This window comes from Oncorhynchus nerka, linkage group LG28 (assembly GCF_034236695.1).
Source record: "Oncorhynchus nerka isolate Pitt River linkage group LG28, Oner_Uvic_2.0, whole genome shotgun sequence".
Taxonomy (NCBI): Eukaryota; Metazoa; Chordata; class Actinopteri; order Salmoniformes; family Salmonidae; genus Oncorhynchus; species Oncorhynchus nerka.
This window is the reverse complement of record NC_088423.1, coordinates 73,181,469-73,209,022: the sequence shown is the minus strand read 5'-3', so window position 1 is coordinate 73,209,022 and position 27,554 is coordinate 73,181,469. Positions and strand designations below refer to the sequence as shown.

Genomic DNA, 27,554 nt, shown 5'->3' with positions numbered 1-27,554 from the left:
GACACTGCAGCACACAATGCTCTCGGTCTTTTAGACGGACTCAATTAATAAGGCTAACATACATAGGGACAAACAGGTTATAACTGTGATACTCTAACGTATTTTTAAAGAAACTAGGCCTACTCTGCGTCAACATTTCCCATTTAGTGTGGGACAGAATTTTGCTACATGTCCAATTAGTTGCAACCACCTTAAAGTGACCTCTCTCTTTCCCACTCTCTCGGTCCATATGCATTCATTGGCTACTCGTTTATTCATTGTCCCACTTCTGACACCAGTGTAGCGAATTCAGAGGTCTCACCAATACCTTTCCTTACACCAATGCGCTGATTGACACAATTTACAAAATCTGGCTTCGATCTCTTTGTACTAGTTTCACATAATGTTGCCTAATGATTGATTAAGACAGGCTAAATGTAATATGATGGGTCCTCTCAACTGCTGTCATCTCCTACCACTCCGCGTGGTGTCTGTAGTAGGCTAGGCTGGGGATATCGTTTCACGGTTTTCAGCGGAAGGATACAACACCGAATGTCATTGTATAGTGCTGAGGTTTTTGCGAAGCAAAAATGTCTGTCTGCCTAAGGTTAACTCGCAAGTGACATGTAGGGATATTTTGCTAACTATTACAACCTAAATCACTATTTTACAGTATTTGAGAGTGTTACAAGAGAACGAGGCTCCATACTACCACACCCGATCGCCCTAGTTGGAATTTTAAAGGGGAAAAGGTAAAATATTGTAGTGAGTTTGTCAAAAAAAGGTTTCGGACTGGGTGAAAGAAGTTGGGATTACAAGAGACTGGAGCTGGTATGGAGTAAAGGGTTGGCATTTGCTTTACTACTTTTACTTGAAAGGGCGTTTTACACAGCCTGAATTTGTAGCCTACAGCATATTGGTGGATCTTCCTTTTTTGTTTAACATGCTAATTCACTTTCTATTTAATGACACATCAAATTCGTGGCTCATCACTGACTATTGCAAAGCAACATATTGTATAGCGTATCATTCATTAGTCCTTGATTTGAAAATCTACAGTAGGTTAGTTATTTTGTAACTTAGTCTGTCGCGGAAGATTGATACAAATGTAGCGTTTGGGGAGTCAGATAAACATTTGAAAAACGATGCTGCAGGTCTCAGTGTGTGTCACTGGTGTTACACGCAGCGCCAAGCATTTTCAATGTGCCTGTACCATTGCAAATAGATGGAATTTACTTACCACGTACTGGCTACCTTTTCCTTTTCATTCTGTTCAGATGTCATAATGTGCAATAACATTTTCTAAAAGGGAGCGTGGAAACGTGGATGACAATGGGTAAATTACAATTACTTTCATCGGTTGTTGCAGTAGCCTACCTTTGATCAATTAACTCGCACAACAATGTCAAGGGTCACTGTGCAGATTTATTTTCGGAACCGACGTGTTCTGGGAATATTCTTTGTCAACTTCAGTGAGAATCTAGAATGAGATTTCACTTTACTGAAGTTCGTTATTGAATGGCAATTTTTTTTAATCAAGGAATTAGGACAATTTAAAACAAAATTGGACTTAAGCAAACAAACTTTCTTCTTTAGGTCTAAAGATTGGCAGGATGAATCCTCAACAGCGGATTGCCGCTATCGGAACAGACAAGGAATTGAGTGACTTACTGGATTTTAGCGCGGTAGGACAGTTATCTATCTTTTTACAATGTTGTATTTGTTTGTTATTTAGCCCACTTTATTCTGTATCAGTCAATGTCTCTCCAGTGAAGAAATTGATTATGAAACACAGGACGTCTGAACAGCTTGTAACAGATGCATGATTATCAAAGGCTAAATATTAATTTGTCTCAGTCACATTTTTCAGACCACTTCTTTTCTTCTGGTAGATGTTTTCTCCACCTGTAAATAGTGGGAAAAACAGGCCAACCACCCTTGGAAGCAGCCAGTTCAGTGCACCAGGTAGGATTTTATCCCAGAAACCTATTTTTAATATGTTCTCTGTTCTGTTTTGTTCAGTTATAGCCCTGGTTCTCTCTCCCCCTGTTGTGTCTTGTCTAACCACTGCTGTTTGAAATCAGTTCATATGCGTGTTCCTGATGTCTCCCACTGCATTTTGGATGTTTGTGTTATACATTTTGTGAAAAGCCAAAGGAGCAAGGTTTCATATTCAACATAGTATTACTATTCATTTCCCGCCTCATCGGTGTGTGTGTGTGTGTGTGTGTGTGTGTGTGTGTGTGTGTGTGTGTGTGTGTGTGTGTGTGTGTGTGTGTGCACTCTTCACATCTGGTGTGTGAAACATGCCACCTTCACCTGGAATTATCGTAGACTGACTGCTGTAAAGATGTGGAAATAAGGAATGGTTTAGGCTTATTTGACATATGTGAAAGAATGCTTATCGACCTAACAGCTCTGACAGTGTAATATAATTGTAATGATCACTTCTTTATAACCCTTCCTTGTGTTTGTGTGCAGAAAGATATCTGTGGCTTGTTCGCATATCCATTTTCTATTGATTATGACACAAAATCAATTTTGCTCATATTGACAGTGGGGCATTGATTGTGTTTGTTGCTCCCTAGATTCTTGCTCCCTAGATTTGTGCAACATATAAAAGCTGTGCCAAAGATATCCAATGTCTATCAGTTGTGTAGTAAGTACAGTATGGGGTTACTTCCTGTTCATCAAGTGGTGTTTCACTGTGTCCGTCCCCCAGTGCTGAGCTGTTTGAAAAAGGCAGTGAGTTCCTCAGCCCCAGGTCCCTAAAGGCCTGGCCATTCATGTGGCCTTCACACACCTATCTCACAGGCTCAATGACTAGAGGATGTGATCTGATGTAGGGTAATTTTAGCCGGGAGCATTTCTCATGCAGAAGTGGGCTGTTTAGACTGATGCAGCTTGCTTCATTGGTGTAGATGTTTTAATAAGTAATTTCTTCACTGTAAAGGCTCCAACACATTAATCCATAGCACAATCAAGCATTATATCTCCTCAATACTTGTTTTACGTAAAGCAACAAAGCCTTGCCTTGTCGTTAGTTCTAAATGACACACTTTTATTGGAAACAACAGTAAGACAATGGACTGATCAGCAAGACAATGGGGCCAAAAGGGAGCTTTTGTGAAAAGCCTGGTGAAGTGTTCTGATGTTTTTCATAGTACTTTACATCCTCACTTCCCATTCTGGATGCTGTCTCCACAGAAGTAAATAGCTTGGGATCCAGGTCAAGTCAGTGCTGAATTGATGCTTTAAGTACAGTGCCTTCGGAAAGTATTCAGACCCTTTGACTTTTTCCACATTTTGTTAGGTTACAGCCTTATTCTAAAATTGATTAAACTGTTTTTCCCCCTCATCAATCTATACAGAATACCCCATAATCACAAAGCAAAAACAGGTTTTTAGAAATGTAAGCAAATGTCTGAGTTCCTGAGCGCTCTGGATCAGGTTTTCATTAAGAATCTCTCAGTACTTTCCTCCGTTCATCTTTTTCTCGATCGTGACTAGTCTCCTAGTCCCTGTAGCTGAAAAACATTCCCACAGCATGATGCTGCCATCACCATGGTTCACTGTAGGGATGGTGCCAGATTTCCTCCAGCCATGACGCTTGGCATTCAGGCATTCAGAGTTCCATCTTGGTTTCATCAGAACAGAGAATCTTGTTTCTCGTGATCTGAGAGTCTTTAGCTGCCTTTTGGCAAACTCCAAGCGGGCTGTCATGTGCCTTTTACTGAGGAGTTGCTTCCATCTGGCCACTCTACCATAAAGGCCTGATTGGTGGAGTGCTGCAGAGATAGTTGTCCTCCTGGAAGGTTCTCCCATATCCACAGAGGAACTCCAGAGCTCTGTCAGAGTGACCATCAGGTTCTTGGTCACCTCGCTGACCAAGGCCCTTCTCCCCCGATTTCTCAGTTTGGCTGGGCGGCCAGCTCTAGGAAGAGTCTTGGTGGTTCCAAACTACTTCCATTTAAGAATGATGGAGGCCACTGTGTTCTTGGGGACATTCAATGCTGCAGACATTTTTTGGTACCCTTCCCCAGATCTGTGCCTCGACACAATCCTGTCTCGGAGCTCAACGGACCATTTATTTGACCTTGTGGCTTGGTTTTTGCTCTGACATGCAATGTCAACTGTGAGACCTTATATAGAGGGGTGCCTTTCCAAATCATGTCCAATCAATATAATTTACACCAGGTGGACTCCATACAAGTTGTAGAAACATCTTAAGGATGATCAATGGAAACAGGATGCACCTGACCTCAATTTCGTGTCTCATACCAAAGGGTGTTAATACTTATGTAAATAAGGTATGTTTTATTATTTTAATACATTTGTAAACATTTCTAAAAACCTGTTTTCGCTTTGTCATTATGGGGTATTGTGTGTAGATTGCTGAGGATTGTTATTTATTTAATCCATTTTTAGAATAAGTCTGTAACGTAACAAAATGTAGAACATTTCAAGGGGTCTGAATACTTTCTGAAAGGAAAGAGGGATACCTAGTCAATCAATCAGTCAGATGTATTTATAAAGCCATTTTTACATCAGCCGATGTCACAAAGTGCTATACCTAGACAGTTGCACAACTGAATGCCTTCAACTGAAATCTGTCTTCCGCATTTAACCCAACCCCTCTGAATCAGAGAGATGCGGGGGGGGGGGGGGCTGCTTTAATCGACATCCACATCTTTGGCGCCCAGGGAACAGTGGGTTAACTGCCTTGCTCAGGGGCAGAATGACAGATTTTTATCAATGTCAGCTCAGGGATTCGATCCAGCAACCTTTCGGTTACTGGCTCAAACCACTAGGCTACCTGCCGGCGCTGTATATACTTGCACTTTCATCAATCAGTTTGGGTAAAGCATTCACTTTGCATTCATAAGTATTAACAACTAAAGAGCATTATCAATATATATCAATTTGAGTCTGTTGACGTTATGTCAAATATATTCCCAACCATCCTTTAATAGCGCTCTATGTAGCTAATGCTATGTAAAGTGTTGCTGAATAGGCCTACTTCATTTTTGAGTGAAATTCGGTTTCAGTGATCATACCTTCCATTTTGCCCCACCATAATGAAATATAAAATAGAATGTTGCTTCAATTCAAGTGTTACAAAGGAACTCATTTTCTGAATTCTTAATGTGTGAAGTGGGAGAATTGAACTTAGTAAACTCTGCGGTGTGCTTTAGAATTTAATATAGCATGGCATTCATGGACATCATGTGACCAGCCACATTTAAGCCTGATGTGTTGGGCATGCACTCTGTCGCTTCCAAAATAGACCAGCATCGGCATGGTGCTTTTTGTTTAGAATAGAAAAGAAAGAGACTGTTAATAGACTGTTTTTCCCATCAAAGCCCATCGTCATGGCTAAAATGCCTAGTGTTATTTATTTAGTCAGTAAGAAAAGTCACAAGAATTGAGCCATGTTTTGTAGAGGCTTATGTGAATGGTATTTTTGTTCCATTTCCATCAATAGACATTATGTGGGATCTGTTTTGGGCTTACTGTCTCCTTGAGGTTTTTTATGTGTGTCAGAGTCACACACCTGTCTGTTCCAAGCTTGATATACTCATTGACCTAAAGTAAGTAGTAAACTAGAAACCACTGATACCTCAAATGTAATGTTCTGCATGAGGCAATACTCACGTTTACATCTATGTCCAAGCTGCTCAGTTAGCTTGCTTCAGAGCTCACTGAGGCACATTTATATTTGGTGAGCTATATTAGGAATATTTTCAGATCATGGTTTGCTCTCTCTGTCCCACCTACTTTAGACTTGCTGTAGAAGTCAGCCAAGAATCAGAAAAGCCATAAGTATGTTTGGGTTGTTATTGTTCCTAGAGGGACAGACTGAGGCATATTTGCAATTCTGCTCCTATTGCGGGCTGGCAACCTGAACAGAATTTATGATACATTTCTCCTGCAATTTTGCCTTCCTGTAATTGTTTATTTATCCCATCTTGTTTAAAATGGGCCTAAGTATTCCTGGTTGGCCTGCAGTCAATTCAAAGAATGTGCCACATGTTATCATTCACTTGTTTACAGAATAGATGAAGACAAGTTGTACTAGGATGTTACATGGATGTCAGAACTGTTCAATTATATTTACAATACTTTTTGTGAATATAATTTAAATTATATGCTTGTGATAGACGTACACTGCGTTTTCCTTCCACTTCAGCAAACTTTCTCTCAGTTTAAAGCTCTTTCTTTAGCTTTTATCCCCATGGATTAGAAAATATTATCTGCTGATTAATTATTAATACAGTGTTGAAGAATATGACTTATTCGCATTCATAATTATTAAGCAAGGATTTTTTTGTTCTGTCAGAACACTTAGAACTTGCAGAAGTACCCAGCTTGCATTTTAAGATAATTTAACACACACAAAAACCTCTCCACTGCACATGGCACAATGTGTGAAGCAATAAAAGGTGACAAAACTCATCTTGAACGCAGCTTATCTTCAAAGCATTTAAGGATTTGGAATGTTGTATTTTTTTTGTTTAAAGCAACTGCTAAGTCGGTCTTCAATTTAAGCATGCATTTTTCTTCTAAAATTGATTATTTCAAACAGATTCAATATATGTAACCACAACAGTAGCTTTCAACTGAGGTTCTTAAAGAAGGACTGAGCTGAATCTTTTATTTTGCTCATGAAGCTGTTGTCCCTTGAGATGCTTCCCACTCCAGTTCTCCTTTTGACTGATTTCATTTATCATTGGCTCTCATTGTTTTGAGTGTGTTTATTTAAATCCACATAAGTGTCACGTTCGCTGGAATAATTTTCGGACCAAACTTCAGGGAGAGTGCGAGGAGCAGGCACAGGACGTACCGGACTGGGGACACGCACTTCAGGGAGAATGCGAGGAGGAGACACATGACGTACTGGACTGGAGAGGTGCACTTGAGGCCAGAAGTGTGGAACCTGCACAGGCTGCACCAGACTGCTAACCGGATCCTCTGGTCGGACGTTGAGCAGAACACACTTCAAATCAAATTGATTTATATAGCCCTTTGTACATCAGCTGATATCTCAAAGTGCTGTACAGAAACCCAGCCTAAAACCCCAAACAGCAAGCAATGCAGGTGTAGAAGCACGGTGGCTAGAAAAACTCCCTAGAAAGGCCAAAACCTAGGAAGAAACCTAGAGATGAACCAGGCTATGAGGGGTGGCCACAACATCTCTCATCTCACTCTCTCCCAACTTCGCTATTGCCTCCCTGACAGTCTCTGACTCTTCCCTCTGCTCAGCCGCCAGCTCATGTGCACCCCCCAAAAAAACTTGGTTGTCCTTGGGCTTTCTGTAGCCACGAACCCTGTCGTCATCGCTGTCCTCCATAATCTCCTTCTGTCTGTCGTCAAGGAAGGGTTTCGCATCTCCCCATCACTTCTTCCCATGTCCAGAACTCCTTCCCTCTTTGGGCACGCTGCTTGGTCCTGGTTTGATGGGATATTATGTCACGTTCGCTGGAATAATTATTGAACCAAACTGCAGCGCGATATGGTTTCCACATAATATTTATTTGAAAACCAACAAAACAAAACAACAAAGAAACAAACAAACAACGAACCGTGACTACAGAGGTGCTACTTGCACTAACTCAAAACAATATCCCATAAACCACAAGTGGACAAAATGCTACTTAAATATGATCCCCAATTAGAGACAATGATAGCCAGCTGCCTCTAATTGAGAATCATACCAAACACCAACATAGAAAAACTAAACTAGAACCCCACATAGAAAATAATAACTAGAAAACCCCCCAGTACCGCCCTGACCTACTATACCATAGAAAAACAAAGGCTCTCTATGGTTAGGGTGTGACAATAAGATCATCTAATTTTAGTTTGTAATCTCAGAACCCCTGTTTTACAAAAGTGCATGAAAAAATGATAGACTATATAAAAAAAAAGATAATATTTTATTTCATTTTTAAAAATTTGATCAGGTCTTATAGCAGGCTTTAGTTTGACAAACCTCATTTCATGTTTTAAGCCTTTGAGTGTATTGCTGAAGGAATCCTTTTCTTTCAGAGACGCCTGTTTATTTTGAGATAACCTGCTGGCTGCTCTGTGAACTATTGGGCCACACTGCATTTGTGATGCCTTCAAATGGGTACCCTCCCCTGGCAGACTGGGCCTCCTGCCCTCCATTGGAGGGAAGATTCAGGGAGAGTTTGGACATCTCTCATTTATGTATCACAGGTCACCTCCTGACTTGGTTATGGAGAACTGTGCTGTTGCCATAGCGATGAAAGTCCATTGAAGGCAGGTGACTTGGCACACCTTTTGCATCTTTTTTTTGCAGGTCTGCCAAGAGGAAAAGCATTAAAATAATGTCTTCAGTCACCCAATATGCGGTAGATTACTATCAGGCTTCTCCTAGAATGTCATTATTTTGATATAAGAAAGTTGGTGTTGTACATCAGACGTGGCTCCTTTGATGTGGATTCCAATTCATTTTTCAAATGAGCAGTTTATTACCATGTATTTGATGTTGTATTAAGTTGTGAAGGCACTTAGTTGGTGGGGACCAAACAACCCTTATTGTGACTTGAGGCTGCTGGATTTAAAACCAGCCAGAGATACATTTCTATACCTGCTTATCTGTGCTTGACCTCTGGCTGATATAGTCTGAATGGACACATTGTTAGGTGTTGGACGGAGGTAGTGAGTTGTATGTATGTATGTACACTACTGTTCAAAAGTTTGGGGTCACTTAGAAATGTCCTTGTTTTTTAAAGAAATGCACATTTTTTTGTCCAATAAAATAACATCAAATTGATCAGAAATAGAGTGTAGACATTGTTAATGTTCTAAATGACTATTGTAGCTGGAAACGGCTGATTTCCAGCTACATAGTCATTTACAACATTAACAATGTCTACACTGTATTTCTGATAAATTTAATGTTATTTTAATGGACAAAAAATTTGCTTTTCTTTCAAAAACAAGGACATTTCTAAGTGACCCCAAACTTTTGAACGGTAGTATGCTTCAAGAACACCTGCTGCTGAAGCACAAGATGTCTGTTAGTTTTAAAACTAAACTCCCAAATACAGTACATTGATGCTGAGTACTCTGGACTTAAGGGAGCATGTTGGGTGTCAGGTGGAAAGCACTCCTCAGAGATACAGAGTTGCATTGGTCAACATGCCACACAGAGTGAGAGAGAGCATTAGCTTTAGTTACCTCCATCGTGACCACTAATGACTGACCCTACCCTCTGAGGACGTATCTGGGGGCAGCAGCGGGTGGAGGAGGGGTGGGTTGTCCTCATCTAATGATCTGAGAGCCCGTGGCCATTGCATGCAGCCGGGCCTGCCGTGTGGTGTCAGTGATGCGCCTGGGAGCGCGCTGGGCTTCGATTGGGAATAACAGAGCAGGGGTTAGTGGGAAGGAATGAGTTATGATCCCCTGTTTGATCTACCAGGCCCCTGTGGGAGTCAGAGAGCCCTGGACAGAGCATTACTGGGGGTACTCTGGGGAGCTGCTGGGATGCTGAGTTGGGGACTGGCCCTTTACCAGTTTAACCATATCTACTCAGGATCTCAGAATGAGGGAGGGATGCAGGCTAGGAGGGAGCATGTGCTATGTGCTGTTTTTAAAGAGACAACCATTATTGAATGGAAAAGGTGATATTGTAAATTGTGTGATTATGAACACACAGCTTTGTATTTGCAGATTCAGATGTGTTCTATTTTCCAGTAGCAGCTCAAGTCTTGCACCTGTATTGATATACGTAGTGCCAGGAAAGGACCTGACTGTTTGTGTCCAACGGACTGCATGGGAGCTCCGACCTGGGATGTTATGTTATGTGCCATCCAGAGTGCAGTGCTTACGTGCAGTATGTGACCACCCCTCTACTATCACTGTTTTTATTACAGCTTTCTCTCTGCCTACCTAGCTGTTTGGGTTTCTTCACTGGCTATGTCCTATTTGTGTTTGAAGATGGAAGGGATGATAAGGAAATGGTCTGTTTGGTCACTGCGGGTGTTGAGGGGAGGGGGATTTAAATGCAGGAATCAGACTATATACACCACTGCCTTGCCAAAAAGCATACCAAATAATTGTCCTTATCAGATAGGTTTCCATCATGTTTTGTTCTAGTGGTTTTAAAGATCACAGAGTGGATTGTTGCACAATGGGGCATCTCCGTTTCTTTCACTCTTTCCCACACTCATAAATGCTCTCTAGCTCTCTCTCTCTCCCCTCTCTCTCTCTCCCCCTCTCTCTCTCTCGCAAACACACACGCGGCACGCACACTCACACACAACATTTTCTCAGGTGTTGTTGCTAGTTTGTGAGGATAACTGAGTGTTTGGGGCTGACCGTGACCTGAGGCTTGATACATTTGTTAGGATTTCCATTTCAGATATAGAAAATGCTGATGAGTCCATGTCGTTGTTGTGTAGGCCTAATCCCTCAGCAGTGGCTGGGCCAGCCTCTCCTATGTATAGATTTAGTTGCAACTGCATTTACAGTGAATGTGGCATGTTATTTTTAGGTCTGAGGTCTGAAATGTTTTTTTTTTGCTGTGCTGTGCAAAATACCAATCAAATTGAAGTTCAATCTCTCCTCTTTTAAAATACTTGAGGATTAGTGCGTACCACTGATTTGTTCCTGGTTTTAATTTGTCTTTTGAAGGATTTACACTAATAAATTAAAGACGATGGACTCGAGCTAAATCTTTTGTAAAGCTCTCAACTTTCAATTCGTGCAACCTCATTTTGTTTGTTACCATGGTAATTATTGTAATGAAGGGAAATCATTTTCTCTTTGGCTTTGTTACATTATTGAATGAGGGAGAGGAAGCAGCCGCACGTGTTATATCATAAATGGCAACATTAACATTTTATTTTTTATTTCAGATGAATAAAAAAACAGGATTTGAAGGAAATACTGATGACACTGCACTGTGTGCTTTCCTAACATTTTTCTCCTTGTCTCTCAGCTGGGAATATGTTCCCTTCCTGCAAAATCTAATAATTATTACTGAGCTAGAAAACTGAAATATGAATCACTTATTATTTGACAGTTAGGTCCAGAATACTTAAAAGAGCTTTTTGATTAGTTGTGCTAATCAACATTGATCAAAAAGGGTGATGAAAAGTGAGTTAATAAATTGAGAGAGCTTGTCGTTTATCCAACCTCCTTTTGGCCCTGTCCCAGGATCCTCTCTGACTGTGAAACAGATGGGACAGCAGAGGGGCACTGGTCATGCACTCTGATTGGCTGTCACTCACTTTATTACATCATTAATATCGTCCCATCATGTTATTTCACTTTTGATACCAAAGAAGGGCTCTCACTCCCACATGTTCCTCTCCATCACTATAAAACATGTCATGAGAAAGAGAAGATCACACAAGACCAAATGAGTCAGGAAAGCCTGCTGTCCCCCTTCTATGAGTAGCGTGAGAGTAGCTTGCTGTGCTGACAGCCCTGCCATTGGTGTCAGGGACAGGGGAGAATGAGGGAACGTTTGGAACACTGCCTACCAGGGCCTGTGTTATATTCAGCACAGCAGTTGGAGGCAGAGGAGTGGGACTCGATGGGCCTTCCTCTACTATGTTGGCTAATTTATGGCCAGGAGCACAGGAATGAGAAGGGACTCTGTATCAGAAGGTGTGTGTGTGTGTGTGTGTGTGTGTGTGTGTGTGTGTGAGATAGCACTCAGCCCTCTGATGAGGGATCTGATAGTGCTGTTAGAACAGTCATAAGACACGACTCTGATTAAACCTACTAATGAGCAGCTCAATAAAACGAAGTCCTCCTGATGTAATAAACACGCTGCTGATTGCAGGAACCCGCTGGTGTGATAGGCTAATCCTTTTGTGCTCCCGTGTTTGTTTCACCCTAAAAAGATCCACGCACGGTGAATGAATAAAGAGATATGACTTGTCTGCTTGTGCGACCACACGAGAGCACTTCTCTGTAGTTAACCTTTCTACTGAGTGGATTGCAAGTTGAGGGTTTTTACAGTACAGGTTCATTGAAAATTGAGTCTGCAATTATGAGTCTTTTTTGTTGTTGATGTAACATTACTTGAAATATTATTGTATAGCAGTATTAGAGTACTTACAGTTGAAGTCGGAAGTTTACATACACTTAGGTTGGAGTCATTAAAACTTGTTTTTCAACCACTACACAAATTTCTTGTTAACAAACTATAGTTTTGGCAAGCCGGTTAGGACCTCTACTTTGTGCATGACGCAAGAGATTTTTCCAACAATTGTTGACAGACAGATTATTTCACTTATAATTCACTGTATCACAATTCCAGTGGGTCATATACATATACTAAGGTGACTGTGCCTTTAAACAGCTTGGAAAATTCCAGAAAATAATGTCATGGCTTTAGAAGCTTCTGATAGGCTAATTGACATCATTTGAGTCAATTGGAGGTGTACCTGTGGATGTATTTCAAGGCCTACCTTCAAACACAGTCCCTCTTTGCTTGATATCATGGGAAAATCAAAAGAAATCAGCCAAGACCTCAGAAAATAATTGTACATCTTCACAATTCTGGTTCATCCTTGGGAACAATTTCCAAATGCCTGAAGGTACCACGTTCATCTGTACAAACAACATACTTTGGTGCAAAAAGTGCAAATTAATCCCAGAACAACAGCAAAGGACCTTGTGAAGATGCTGGAGGAAATGGGTACAAAGTATCTATATACACAGTAAAAGGAGTCCCATATCGACATAACAGCAAGGAAGAAGCCACTGCTCCAAATCCGCCATATAAAAAAACCAGACTACAGTTGACAACAGCACATAGGGACAAAGATTGTACTTTTTGGAGAAATGTCCTCTGGTCTGATGAAACAAAAATAGAACTGTTTGGCCATAATGACCATCGTTATGTTTGGAGGAAAAAGGGGGAGTCTTGCAAGCCGAAGAACACCATCCCAACCGTGAAGCACGGGGGTGGCAGCATCATGTTGTGGGAGTGCTTTGCTGCAGGAGGGACTGATGCACTTCACAAAATAGATTGCATCATGAGGCAGGAAAATTATGTGGATATATTGAAGCAACATCTCAAGACATCAGTCAGGAAGTTTAAGCTTGGTCGCAAATGGGTCTTTCAAATGGACAATGACCCCAAGCATACTCCCAAAGTTGTGGCAAAATGCCTTAAGGACAACAAAGTCAAGGTATTGGAGTGGCCATCACAAAGCCCTGACCTCAATCCTATAGAAAATGTGTGGGCAGAACTGAAAAAGCGTGTGTGAGCAAGGAGGCTTACAAACCTGGCTCAGTTGCACCAGCTCTGTCAGGAGGAATGGGCCAAAATTCACCCAACTTATTGTGGGCAGCTTGTGGAAGGCTACCGAAACGTTTGACACAAGTTAAACAATTTAAAGGCAATACTACCAAATACTAATTGAGTGTATGTAAACTACCGACCCACTGGGAATGTGATGAAAGAAATAAAAGCTGAAATAAATCATTCTCTCTACTGTTATTCTGACATTTCACATTCTTAAAATAAAGTGGTCATCCTAACTGACCTACGACAGGGAAGTTTTACTAGGATTAAATGCCAGGAATGGTGAAATACTTAGTTTAAATGTATATGGCTAAGGTGTATGTAAGCTTTCGACTTCAACTGTAGCTCATTTAGTCTTCCACTGTGCCTCGTTAAACTGTTTCTCAACCAGTTCAAGGCCTTTTGCCTTTTGAATGAAATATGAGTGGATTTGGTGTTCGTAAACATTTTAGATACACGTTATTAACTAAAAACCTAAGGGAAATTGATTTATGTTAAATAAGAAACTAATTTATTCTGCATAACTACTGCACTCTGGCAGTTTATGTTATAGCAGAGATAAATTCCTCATCTCTTTAGCCTGCGTGCTCCAGCTCCTCTAGAGGAAAAAGCACCTTTCCTCCGTAAGCCACTGTGAACATATGGCGAGGGGCGCAGGCAGCAGCACAGGAAGGAAGTGTGGAAATTGCAGGGAATGAGAGTTTGGATTAATGCGTCTGAACTGGGCATACCCAGACAAATGCAGCAGAACCGCAATGCCAGGACCCTTCAAGGCCCCTCCGAAGTGTGCCAGAGAAACAGAGATAGCAAAACAAACATATACACCTCTGCAGCTTGAACAGAGGGAGATTGTGGTTTCTCCTTCGTGCCTTTTAATGACATGAATTTGAAGAGGCCATCGGTTGTGGGTTGTGTGTGCTCATCAGGGGGACATTGGGCAAATACTGCAGCTTCGCCGGCTCCATACCTCTGCCTACCTAGAGATATTTCTACAAATTCAAATCACTAAGTATAAAACAAATTATGAAACTGATACTAATTATAGTTTATTTGATGACATTTGGCTATGTCAATATTAGGCTTGGGTGATATACCGTATACTGGGGTATTTCGAAATACAGACGGTATGATTTTCAATACTGTTAAAAAAATATATATATATACTTTTTTTGGGGGGGGGGGTCACTGGGGCTGACGAAGTGCGTGCTACCCCACTGCTTATTACTAATTATAAGTTAAATTGAACTATAAGAAATCTAACGGGTCAAATCATTTAAATCCAGCTCAGGGCTCCACCTATGCATTTGGTTTGTTAACTTGCTAACTAAGTGGCTAGATGTCAAGATCCAGTATCTTGGACATTCAAGCCCATCCTAGATCAAGATCCCTGTGCACATTCGAATATACTGTATACCCCGGTATGGTACAGAAATGGTATGATGGTATGAAAATGTGGATACTGCGCAAACCTAGTCGATATCCCATTTAAATGTTTTTTTATTAAACAAAATGTTGTTGTTGTCTACTTCCTTGTGAGTTGTGAACAGTTTAGGGTACTCCAACACACACACGGCCCCAGTGAGGGGTTGTCCCTCGCAGCGAGCCGAGCCGGTCTCCATGTGACACGAGAGAGTAGCTGTTAGATTGGAAGTGAACAACCGAAAATAGCTCCCTTCTTTGCATACAGTCAAATCAGCTCAAGCTGTGCACCGTGGCAGACTTGGTTGTTCGGTTGCAGGCACTCTTGTTTGATGCATTTCATTAAAGATACCGTGACAAATTCAAATGTATATCTATCTATCGCTACAGCATGTCTTATTAACCTGCCTGCTGCCTGCCTTACGACTGTTTGCTCGGAGTTGGAGGGGATCCCAAAGGGGAAGCGTCTTGTCATTTGCTTGTCAAGGCCTCTGTCTGTGACAGCGCTTTGTGGATGACTGGATCTCAGTGCAGAGAGAGAGTCTGTCTAATGAAGACACTACGGCACTAGCTCTGACAAACCTCTCATTGCTACATGTGTATGGGGAAGTCACATTGTACATTGCACAAATTGGACTTAATTCAATGAACAGGCTGGTGAGCTCTTCAGAGCCTTGGCAGTTGTAGTAGTTTTAGTCTATTAGAAATATTAATGGTGAGGAGGTGAAGATAGTAAACGGTAAACTTTTTTTGTTGTCTGATTTTTATGATGGTTACTACCGTATGTGAAATAATCACTGTGTTTACTTATTTTAACAATGAATCAAAAACCTATCACTATACCTGATGTCTTCATTGCTTTTTGACAAATATCAGTTGAGTGTAGTGATCATTATTTAAGATTCTGAGAATGTTTAGTTTATTATATTAACCCCAATGTAAATTCAGTCATGTAAGGTGAAGTATGAGGCTAGCTTGTTTTACGTTTTCTGTATTGATGTTTCACTCCTAGACTATTTAAAGGACGTATTTCCTCTCTGAGGAGGCAGAGCACAACTGGTAAAGACATGGTAATGCATCGGCAGCCACAACTGTTTGCCATCATTTACGATGTTGCTTCCCTGTAGGTCCGTATCGATTGCAGCCCGCAGTGATTCCACAAGCGATGCCCGCTTGGTCTGAATGTTTGGTTTCCTAGCAATTTGGCAAAGAAAAACTGTGTTTTCAGTTCTGCCGAATGACTTGGACATCGCTTTGTGATGTCGCGTCTGGTGTGCTTGTTGTTTTTAAGCAGTGGTCGTTCACAGTTGTGTGAAGTAACAAATGCATTTCTTTTTTCAGTGGTGTTTGCCAGAAAACAGGGTCCGTTTGAACACTCGGTGCGGTGCCCTTTTGACTGTATGTCTGAGGGGATGTGGACACCTGCTCAACAATTAAACTACAGAGGAGAGCAGACATTGCCAAGATAAATATTTGCCCTCCAATTCAAGGTTGTGTTCAAGTGTTTGATTTGAGACGTGGAGGATATTACGTGTTTGTTCCTGACAGTCAGTTGGCAGTGATGTAAGCTCCAGTTCCCCACACTGAACACCTCTGTTCACTCAAACAGAGTACTCAGAACATAACAGCACTGCTCAGTGGCTGTGGAATATGTGGTTTCATGTGAGGTTATTCATCATACTAAACATTTGCTGTTCAGGCTACCTCATTTAAATGATGCTGAAGATTTTATTTGTATTTTGCACTGTGACAGAGTTCCAATGTTTAGCGTGGCTTATTTGGATGAAATGTTCTTACTAGCTCAAGCAGAGTTACAATGAGTTGTTTGTCTGTATTCAGTCTCTATCCATAAATCTGTAAATAAACAATGTTGGAATTTCTTTGATGTATACATTTTGTTCTTCAAGATGTTGGGTTTCCATACAGTTATGTAGCAGTTATGTCATAAGGTAGCAGATGAAATGTAAGAATGTTAGCTACCCTTTTTACATTTTTACTGTTGTGACAATCTCACATAAAAAAAAGAGTTCAGTGCCTAGGATGTTGTGAGAAAGGGTGTGATTTTAACGGTGCTCCTAAGCTTCTCTTCCGAGCTCCTGTGTAACCGTAAATATATTTGCCACTGATTTCTTTAAATAGTGCAGAAAGAGGTGTTGGTATGCATTGAGGAATTGATCGCACATATGTAGTTCAGCTAGTTCTAGGCATACATGTAGATCAGCAAGACATTTCCTGTCCTTATTTTTGGGAGATTGTTTTCCTCTGAAGAAACGGTAACCTCTGACAGTATAACCGAAAAGATTATAGACCCTAGAAATGCTTTTAGTTGAACTTAAAGCTGGTACAGGATGTTTTTATTAGACTATTCTGAATAGAAAAGAAGGTTCTGGATCTGACTGTTCCTAGGCTACATCGGCTCGCAGAGACTACAATGACTACGGAGACTACAGCGACTACAATGACTACAGAGACCGCAATGACTACAGAGACTACAAGAACTACAGATACTATATAGACTACAACTACCACAAAGATGACAGAGACTACATCGACTACAAAGACTACATCGACTACATCGACTACATCGACTACAACGACCACAGAGACGACAACGACCACAGAGACGACAACGACCACAGAGACGACAACGACCACAGAGACGACAACGACCACAGAGACGACAACGACCACAGAGACGACAACGACCACAGAGACGACAACGACCACAGAGACGACAACGACCACAGAGACGACAACGACCACAGAGACGACAACGACCACAGAGACGACAACGACCACAAAGACTATAGAGACTACAATGACTGCAACAACCACAAAGACTGCAATGACTACAGAGACTACAACAACTACAGATACTATATAGACTACAACTACCACAAAGACGACAGAGACTACATCGACTACAAAGACTATAGAGACTACAATAACTACAACAACCACAGAGACTACAATGACCACAAAGACTACAGAGATGACAACGACTACAGAGACTACAAAGACTATAGAGACTACAATGACTACAAAGACTATAGAGACTACAATAACTACAACAACCACAGAGACTACAATGACTACAATGACTACAGAGATGACAACGACTACAGAGACTACAAAGACCACAAAGACTATAGAGACTACAATGACTACAAATACTACAGAGACTACAATGACCACAAAGACTATAGACACTACAACGACCACAAAGACTATAGAGACGACAATGACGACAAAGACTACAATGACCACAAAGACTATAAACACTACAACGACCACAAAGACTACAAATACTTCAGAGACTACAACAACTACAAAGACTATAGAGACTACAGGCAAATTAGTACCAGGTTGTGTGTCAGGCTGCATTTTGAAATGCACAACACAAGTACTGTGACTGACTGTGATCAGTTATTTGTATTTTGTTTTATTGCTAAGGGCTTCATAAAAGTATGCCAACCTAAGACCTCTCCTAGGAGTTAGTCTCCTATGTCCAGAGTGCCCTTCAAATGTTATTTTAATCAATGAACAAAGAATTGCTTTTGATTTCTTCCTAAATATTAAACTGAAGAAAATGTTGAGGATATCTAATGACTGCCAGACTTGAAAACAGGATAGACAAAGATTTTTACACAGAGCAGTGCCCGTGCCAAGTTAAATCCATATTTAAATCCTCTATTCGACATACACTGCATGTAAATGAACATTCTTTGGCATAGGTTTATGCAGTGGGGGCACGCCAGAGAGCAAAATCCCACTTTAGTCAAACTGAAGCATTCATATCTGCATAATGTCTTTGTCTATTTCCTGTTCAATTCTATAATTGAGAACTAGGGTTCTGAAATAATTAGAAGAGGGTCTTTGCCACACACTCATGCACAGCTGACAATGTGGCTGTCAATGCAGTGCAGTATGATTCCATGTTAAGTGTGTGACCAGTGTGCTGGGTTGTGGAGTGGATATATGATGGAGTTTGTTCCAGAGCAGAGCTGCCACAGATGGGGCTGACAGGTCTGCGTGCCATACCTCTGAACCTCTGAAGCCCCAGCAGCAGGACTTGGGCACCCTGTTCCATAAAACCTGTTACACATCAAACGTGATGAAAGTGATGAATGGTAGGTGAATATGGACTGTATTAAGAGCAGATGAAACCCGGATGATATTACAGACAGGTGGAATTGATCTTATAATACATTTGTCAGGCTACAATAATAGTATGCCTCTCTCTTTTATCTGCTTAACTGTTGGTGTGTGTGTGACCTCAGCTACTGTAGCAGTGTCTCATGACGTTGGTTGTCAGTGATTTGGTGGATGGTTGAATGGAGTGGCTGACTCATAGCATTAGAAACCACAGAGAGAAGGTTCCTTCCTTCCAAGCCAAATGGTTCCGATCCGAGTCCCTGGGCCACTTTCTTTCAAACCTTGTTGTCTGTTAGCTTAGAATTGACATCACAGATGTGCATTTAGATATTTCTTCCAGAGATATTAGTAATGCATTCCACATTAGAAATATAAAATAAAAGCCTAATTTACTCCCCAGAGATGGACTTCCCTGTGCTGTAGATACAAAACCCATGTCATTTCCCCGAACATTTCACCTATCAATAGCAGCCATATTTATGTTTCTCTAGAGAACAAAAACGATGGATATTCCTGAAGAAACGGCATAAGCACGGAAGAATCAAAAACGACATCTGCGCAAATACCACTGGTGTTTACATTCATAATATAACCAGCACATTCACGCATTTATATTAGTTTGTTAACCCCTTGAAGAGAATGCTTAAGAAAACGTGTCATGTTGCTATTCCGTGGATGACTCTTTTAGAATGATCTCCTCATTTGAAGACAACTCTTACCGTTCTGTGTTTGTCTCGATCAGTGTGAAGCATAGTGATATTGTGTTGTCCCTGGTTGGTGTAGCTATATCTGTAGTCGTGTGTAGAGAGAGGACCCTGGAGCCCCAGGCAGGAGCTGGCAGTCAGGACAGAGACTAGAGACTGGAGCTGGTGACAACTAGTGCCCTAAAGGTTGCACAACAGTCAGAGCCAGGTGCTACAGCTAGTGTGGAGTACAGCATTTCCCCCTTTTGGAAAGTTATATTATTATGTGTAGTGTTAACATGTTATTTCACTTTTGAAAAGTGTATTACTGTGTATTGCTAGAGTATGCCAATGAAGGTGCCATGAGTTGAGTTGAGTTGACTGCTGCACTCTGTGCAGTTCTGCCAGCCTCACATTGGCCGGCCTCTACATTGTCTTTGGCACGGGGTCTAGCCCGCACATCGTGATTGTGTGATGTAGGCCTAGTTCTTTTTCACGGTGGAAAAGTCTACTTCTCCCCTCGCTAAAAGGCCTGTTTGTTCTACTCATGCAAATGCAGATAGCTGGTGTTTAGTGTGTGCCCAGCCATGCGGTCAAGTGGCACGTTCAGGCAACCGAAGACTAATATTTTGAAATGTTCAACAAATTAAATTGGATTACAGGCCCTCTGAGAGTCTGTGTTATGGTTTAAAGGTTTGATTCATTGTATATACAATTCCTTTAAATCTGATCTGTTATATTTGAGGGCGAAATCAAATGAATGCTATTGCAGTTTTCTGAAGCAGGGTGAAATGACAAAGGGAACAATCAATAACTTGCAAAATGTTGATGTTTACTCCCCCTCCTGCAATTATGTAGCTTACATGGGGCCGGGAGTGGAATGCTGTTACCTACAAAACAATATTGGCTCAAACAGCGTGAAGAATCTCAGAATCGTATCTCTTTACTGAGCAGGCCCCATAAATGTAATTTCGAAGGTCAGATATTATATTTGTTCATCACATAGCAGATGTTGAATTCATGCAATTGTGTCAACTTTATTGATTTATTTGTTTATCTATTATTTTATTTTGCTGTCTTTGGAAACATGGACTTTTTTAAAATGAGTTTTAGGAAGTTTCAGTGCTCAGCTGTTTTGACAGGACTGGACTATACATCACTGCCAAATCATACAGCTCTAGTGCTCTGAAGCACATTTTGAGCATGCACACATGCTAAGGAGTGCACATTTTTTTGTCCGTGATTTATGTAAACCAAAATAAATAACGCCGTGAAAATGTGCCTGGCACTCGTAAGGCAGCACAGCCTTTGAATAGAGGTATAACAGATTAGTCACTTTCTTCTACTCTGCTCTGTTGTCTGTCCTCCTGCCAAGAGAAATGGCAGCATGCTCGCTCGCCCAGGGACAGACATGACTGTAGATGCACTGTTATGTCTTTTGTTAAACCAGGCCCCTGGAGAACTGAGAGGCCGTTGCTATGAGACATTAGACGTGTGAAATATCTCTGCCCTGTTTGATTAACTGCAGCCTTCGCCTTTTGATTCAGGAGAGATCATAAAGAAATGTGAAAAACAATCACTTTGGATAGCAATGCAACTTTGCAATTCATTTGTTAAATCACATTTTGAATAGTGTGTATGTCTAATTCAGTTCCTCTAGGGATACACTGGTTCCTGTCCTGTACTGTATGGCCCCTCTCTTTCTGTGTTTGTTTATGTGTGTAACCTGTCACTCCAGCTCTGTTTAACTGTTAGATGTCTGTCTGTGTGTGTCTGTGTGTATGTGTGTGTGTGTGTTGGTGAGGAGTCTGAGGACACGGTGCTGATGGAGTTGTGCATCTCTTCTTCTGACAGGTATGGATGAGAGGCCGAGCCAGGCATCGTCCTCCTGGGCCCCAGGTGGCCAGTCGTCCAGTCCCTCCTACGAGTCCTCCAGGGTAAGAACCCTGGCCCACTCACTCCCCTCTGTCTCCCTCACCTCACCCCTCTGTCTCCCTCACCTCACCCCTCTGTCTCCCTCACCTCACCCCTCTGTCTCCCTCTGCCTGGCCTTTCTGCACCGCATCATTTAACACTCATTACATCAACGTGTTACATTACGTTCACAGCTCACTGCAGAGGCAGGGAGGGAGAGAGCACCAGTCATGTTGTGTGACCTGTAATTGGCATAATTTTATTTTCCAGAATGACCTAATTGCATGGCACCAATATCCTCTTTAGTGATGGGTTTAAATATTTTGTCATTTGCGTTGGATTATTTGCGCTAAACTGAAATATGAAGCATTTGTCAGGGGAAGCTGATTAATGTTGTGTGCTTTGGAACATTATGGCTATATTGTGGAATTTCTGAATTGGGGGAAATTACTCCACCATTTGTAGATCTGTGCCAATATTAGGATTTAAAGTGCAAACTATATTTATGGTAGTGGACATCAATGGAAATATTGTTCGTTTTGGTTGATTGAAATTCTAACTGTGACTAATGTTTATATTAGGTCATGAATATTCCTTCGAAATGATTTCAGTACCAGCAACGAGTGATTAATTCATTCTTTCCATTAGATTTCCAGACTCATATGAAATATTTTGGCAGTAATTCAAATGTTATTTCAGAGACATGATCAGTTGCGTTGAATTCATCATGCAATCATGCAAAGAGATAAAAACATAGAATGATGCATGACACGAACTGGTTTGTATGGCATTTCTGTTCAAAGTGTGAATGTATATTCTGTGTCTCTGTATTTGTTGTTTGTCTCCTACACCATGGTGGTTCTGGGTGCCCTGTATGAATTTAATTTAACGTCAATCTCCTGTCACTTTCCATCAGAAATCAGTTAAATGTCAGATCTGCTCAGCCCGCATTACCTTGTTTATTTTCCAATGCCCTTCCCGAATGAACCTCTACAGGCTATGGTTCCATCGGCTGCCTGATCTGAATTATAAGATGGAGACGTTTGAGATATCTTTGCTTTAGGTGCATATAAATCAGTGTTTCTGACATTGTAAGGGGCGGGCATCAGTAAGCAGACAGCTGTTTGTGCCTCCATACTGCACATATGCACACAAACATGCGACAACACAAAACACACACACAAACTTCCACATACATTCACGCATACATGCACACAGATACGCATGGATGCACACACATATACCAGAGAGCCAGAGAGACGGGGTTGTTTGTCCAGGTTTTACAGGTGTTTTGTCAACATGATTACTCATGTAGGCCAGAGAAGAAGACTTGCTCTGAAATAACCATTCTCATTATATGGGATGGGATTTATTCTAGTTTCTCTGCACAGCAAATTGCAGGGTCCTCTTAATTTACACCTTATACCAAACCATTTCTTTTATTGTCAGCGCATGCTATTTGGGATATTTTGTAAACATAATTGAGAGTGAGTATGGACACAACATACCTACTATACACTGCCTGGTGTCCAGCCTGTCAAAGGTTCATCTGGATGACTTTGACCAAAGAGAATGGAGCCAATCTCTTTAATCCCCAGGCACATTTGATCTCTGCCTGCACTAGTACATCTGTCCATTCATCACTCTGTCTGTCCGTACAGACCATGGTGTGCTATGACTTTGTGCCTCTGCTGGCCCACACTCCTGCGCCATATTCACGTTGAAGCAGTGTACCTAAAATGCAGTTACAATGTTCACTAGCAATGTGCTGATTGCACAGATAAATAGCCTGCAGCAGCACACATGCACAGATACTACTTGGTACTACTTGGTACTACTTGGTTGTTATCCAGTGGTATTTATAGCACAATGGTGCTTATTCCCAAATAAGAGGAAGAGTGTCCTCTGATTTTGAGATGTGGTTTAGATCTTCATCTGAGATTTGGAAATAATGGGATTATTAGGTTTATCAGTGTGTTTCTAGCCGTAGAGCTGAGGCCCAGCCGGAAGACAGGGAGGAGTCTAGGAACAGAACCCTTTAAATCCATTAAACAGTAGACAAGCACTTATCTACGGTTCAGCTTTTGTCTCAAAAATCGTATTTTCATCATTCTCATTGTAATGTTTCATAAATTGTGTCCAGCGACAATACTAAGAAAGGTTTCCCAGAAGAAACACTTTTCGGAAAAGCGCGTTTCTGTTATTCAAAGAGTTCAGTGCAGTGTGTCTGTCCGAGCGGGGCCTGCTTGGGTGCTTCAAGCTAACAGTGTATGATTAGTGGACTGTGAACAGACTCCAGCCCTCCGTCCTGACCTTGGCTTCCAGCCAGCCAACGTATCATGGGCAGTTGTGGCTGCAGGCCGGCCGTCTGACAGACGGGGTTGTGCCCAACGCCACCGCACGCCCCAGCCCTGCCGCGACACTCACCCCGTACACGTCCATCACGCCCGTATCATGCCTCCCCAAGCCGCCGTGGTGCAGCCACACATTCACCTGGGACAGCACACACCATCTAAGAGATGACTTTTTAAACTCTGTGGCGAGGGATAGGGGCAAGGCAGGAGCTGTGGCCTGCATGCTTAAGTAGTGATTTGACAGTTATGTAGCCGGCGGTAACTGGCCCCGTTGGTCGCAGTGACAGCATGTGTTAGTGTCTGGGCCGACGTAGCCGAGCAGTGTTTGTAAATGATGAGGGTTCTGTGATTGATGATCTAATGGTCCCAGAGGAGCAGACACAGGGTGGGCTAGGTAGTGTGATCTCACCCTGACCATTATCCCCTCTGCCTTTCTTCTCTCTGGTCCTCCCTACCTGCCCCTCCTCGCTGGCCTTTTCCAGCTCTGTGGCAGCTGTCTCCACCAGGGAAGAAAAGACCAGGAGGAAATGGAGGACTGAGATGTCCAGATTAAGTCGTCCATTACTTACTACTCTTTGTTTTATTTGGTTAAATGGCAGTTGAAACACACCTGGGGGATTTGATTTGTAGTGCAGGAGAGGTTTGAATGGGTTGTTGTTGCCTGTGTGTGTGTGTGTGTGTGTGTGTGTGTGTGTGTGTTTCGGAGCCTTTCACAGGGGTGGTGTTATTAGTGAGTCCGTTCATGGCGTGATTAACGGGGAGCGCGGCCTGGCAGGAACACAATGGGGAATCTCTGTGGATTCCCTCGACACAGCACAACACTCCACTGCCTTTGAAATTACTCCATCACCGTCCGCTCACAAAAAAAGATGGATAATAAGATTTACTTTTTTACTGTGTGTTGAATGCAGAGGGTACGAGTTGGGGGAAAAAAGCGCTATAGAAATTCTCGTCCAGTGCTGCTCGGTCCCTCCGGTGGGAGTTAATGTAGTTTGGAAGGACGCATTTGACTGGAGCGCAGGAGGATTTTCACAGGGCCTGGGATTAGCACTGCTACAGAGTATCTTTTATTGCAGGGGACCCTGAGTTTTCAAAGACCATACTGTGACCGATATTTAGACCTAAGCTCCTGAAGCTGATAACTGTCATGAAAGGCCGCGGGAGAAAAAGGCAATTTTTTTAAGCTGCAGGTACCGTGGTAGGATGGAGGGCGGCAGTTTTCCCCGTCATAGAATATAATACCCTGTTATTAAATGTTTTACATTAAAATCATTATTGTCACAGTATATAGAGGTTTTTAATTATCGTAAGTGAGTAAGATTTGTTTTCATTCATAGACCAAAAAAATCCTTAAAAATACAAAGCCGCATGTGTCGCGTTTAGTGTTAGTGTTGCTTGGCAACGCTTTGAGACTTGCTGTCTTTGGCTAAACAAATACACCACCTAGAAGGGTTATGGGGGAAACATTTTAAAACTGATCTTGGAAATGGGTATCGCATTTTATGAGAGGTTTGCTAGGATCTCTTGGACTGGTTCACGACAGACTCTTGTAGGACACTGGAAGATGAATCTCTGCAACTACGCCTTAGAATTGACACAAGTCACTGATGCTGTTATGTATCCATTTTGGACTAAGGGCTTTTCCTAATAGTTTTTCATCCATATGTGAATGTGCTTGTTTGTGCATCATGCATGTTCTGATCCATGTAATGTGTGTACAATTAGCATGTCAACATGTCTTCTCTCAAAAAGCCCATTGCCTCTTCAGATCCACAGAATTACATGTGCATCATTAACCTTGTATTTTCTAATCCTGAAACGTGGCATATGCGTTGACAGGCTCATCAGGGTTCTGTTTTCCTGCTTTTACAATCAGTCAGAGATGAAAAAAGTCATTTTTAATGACGGAAAGGGGAAAAAAGTACAGTTTCAAGGGACAGTTGACCAATTGTGCTCTCCTTCCTCAGTAATTAGTGTACTGTCATACCACTCAATTAGCCAAGCAGCCTAATAATGTGTTTAATACTCTGATCTCTCCCCCCAGGGTTTGGCAGACAGCCCTCATTATGGTGATCACATGAGTGACAGTCGATTAGTGTCCCATGAAGGATTGTCCCAGACACCTTTTATGAACTCCAGCATAATGGGTAAGTAGGTCTCACCCCTCACATGCCCACAGGTCTCAGAGATCCATTTTATTTTATTTTAAAAACGCCCTTTAGCCCTGTGTGGACAAGGCATGTCACGCTTCTGGAAGTGGCAGCCCTCACAGCCGTGCTAGGTCAAGCAGTGTTTTTCCACTTTCTCTCCTCTCCTCTCCTCTCCTCTCCTCTCCTCTCCTCTCCTCTCTCGCCTTACTTCACCCTCTCTCTCCTCGTCCTGTGGTGACCGTCTTCAGAAGTTGACCCTCCCCCAGGGTGGAAGTCACACCATCAGTACAGTTTTCCATCACAAAAGACTGTCTTCTAGCTATCAGAAAAGCCACCGGCAACTTCCAGTAGCAGGGGAGGTGGTGTCTAAGGAAGGGGGGTTAACCAAGCAGATGTGCCAGAGACCATTTCATACAAAAACAGTCCACCATCACCATTGTGGGATATCATTCAGGATTTCTAATAGATGCTTGAATGGCAGGTGATCTGTGATGGTTTATGCAGACTTAGCGTTTGGGTTTGTTAAATCATGCGTAGCCTGATTGTGCTGCTCTGATGTTGCACCACCACCTCCATTTGTCTGCTACCAGCAGCAGTATGATAATTCCCTTCCAAATAAAAGCCTTTATTTTGAAGCCAGTAGTGACTCCATTCAGATTGGGAGGCTTTTGGAGATTTAGGAGATTGAATTTACTGTGCTGGTCCTTTGCCATCCCAGTATATAATCACTGTTGAGTATGAACAGATAAGAATGATGATCACTGGTTAAAGAAATCCCCATCATAAAACCATATTATAGATTTATCAAACCTAAATGGTGGGTTAGAATGTCTAAAGGTTATTTATTCCCCCCTGATGTGACAGATACATTCTAACAATTAAAAGCTATATATTACACTGGCCTTTCTCCTGGAGTCATTGTGATGTGTTAGCACATGACAGTTTAATGGGCAACTGAATCCCCGGCTCATTGTAAGATTGCCCTGGAGACTGGTTGCCATGCAAGGTGGATAGTTTACGGATGGGTGCTGGTGCAGGAGACGACTGAAAATGAAATGTTATCTTTGTGGCGATTGATCACAGGATGCGTCTGGGAGGGTGGGCTCCTCTCTGTTCTCCGGCTCTGGCTGTAATTATGCTTATAAGTGGCACAATATGGAAATGATCTGCTGCAATGATGTGTCAGGGCATTAGACAATCTGATTGTGGGCCTAAATAGCCTGTGCTTATCAGAGGCTGGGATTGGAAGATGAGCCTGGTCTTCAATACAATTGAATTTCAGCAGTAATATCTGGGATTTACATGGAATTACCTACTTTGGGGCGACATTATTAAATCAAGCCTGAAAGGTTATTCCTCACCAATGAAAGAGGTGGAACACGCATGCAGGGACATTATACAATTATGCATTACAACTATACACGCAGCATTTACAAGGGAACCCTCTGGTTGTACAGTACTACGTGACCCATTTTTGTTTGATCTCACCATTGGAGTTTTACAACCGAGCCATGGTCATCTAAATGGATTATCTTAATCCAAATCTCAATGGTCTGCAGTTTCCTTCGACACATATTTGGATGATGTAGACCCTTTGTTTAGATAC

The 27,554-nt window shown here is 41.9% G+C and overlaps 1 protein-coding gene across 6 annotated transcripts in view; it reads left to right on the top strand.

The window, feature by feature from the left end:
* The first annotated feature begins 516 nt into the window (after positions 1 to 516).
* Positions 517 to 27,554, top strand: part of LOC115113659 (transcription factor 12) — a 101,421-nt gene continuing 74,383 nt past the window's right edge. Inside the window, exons 1-5 of one of the 6 annotated variants that reach the window (XM_029641555.2) lie at positions 517 to 731; positions 1,576 to 1,664; positions 1,872 to 1,944; positions 21,385 to 21,467; positions 25,843 to 25,945. In XM_029641555.2, coding sequence (XP_029497415.1) covers positions 1,593 to 1,664; positions 1,872 to 1,944; positions 21,385 to 21,467; positions 25,843 to 25,945 — 331 coding nt within the window. In that variant the 5' untranslated portion in view covers positions 517 to 731; positions 1,576 to 1,592. The other 5 variants (XM_029641554.2, XM_029641553.2, XM_029641552.2 and 2 more) reach the window with 5 other exon arrangements.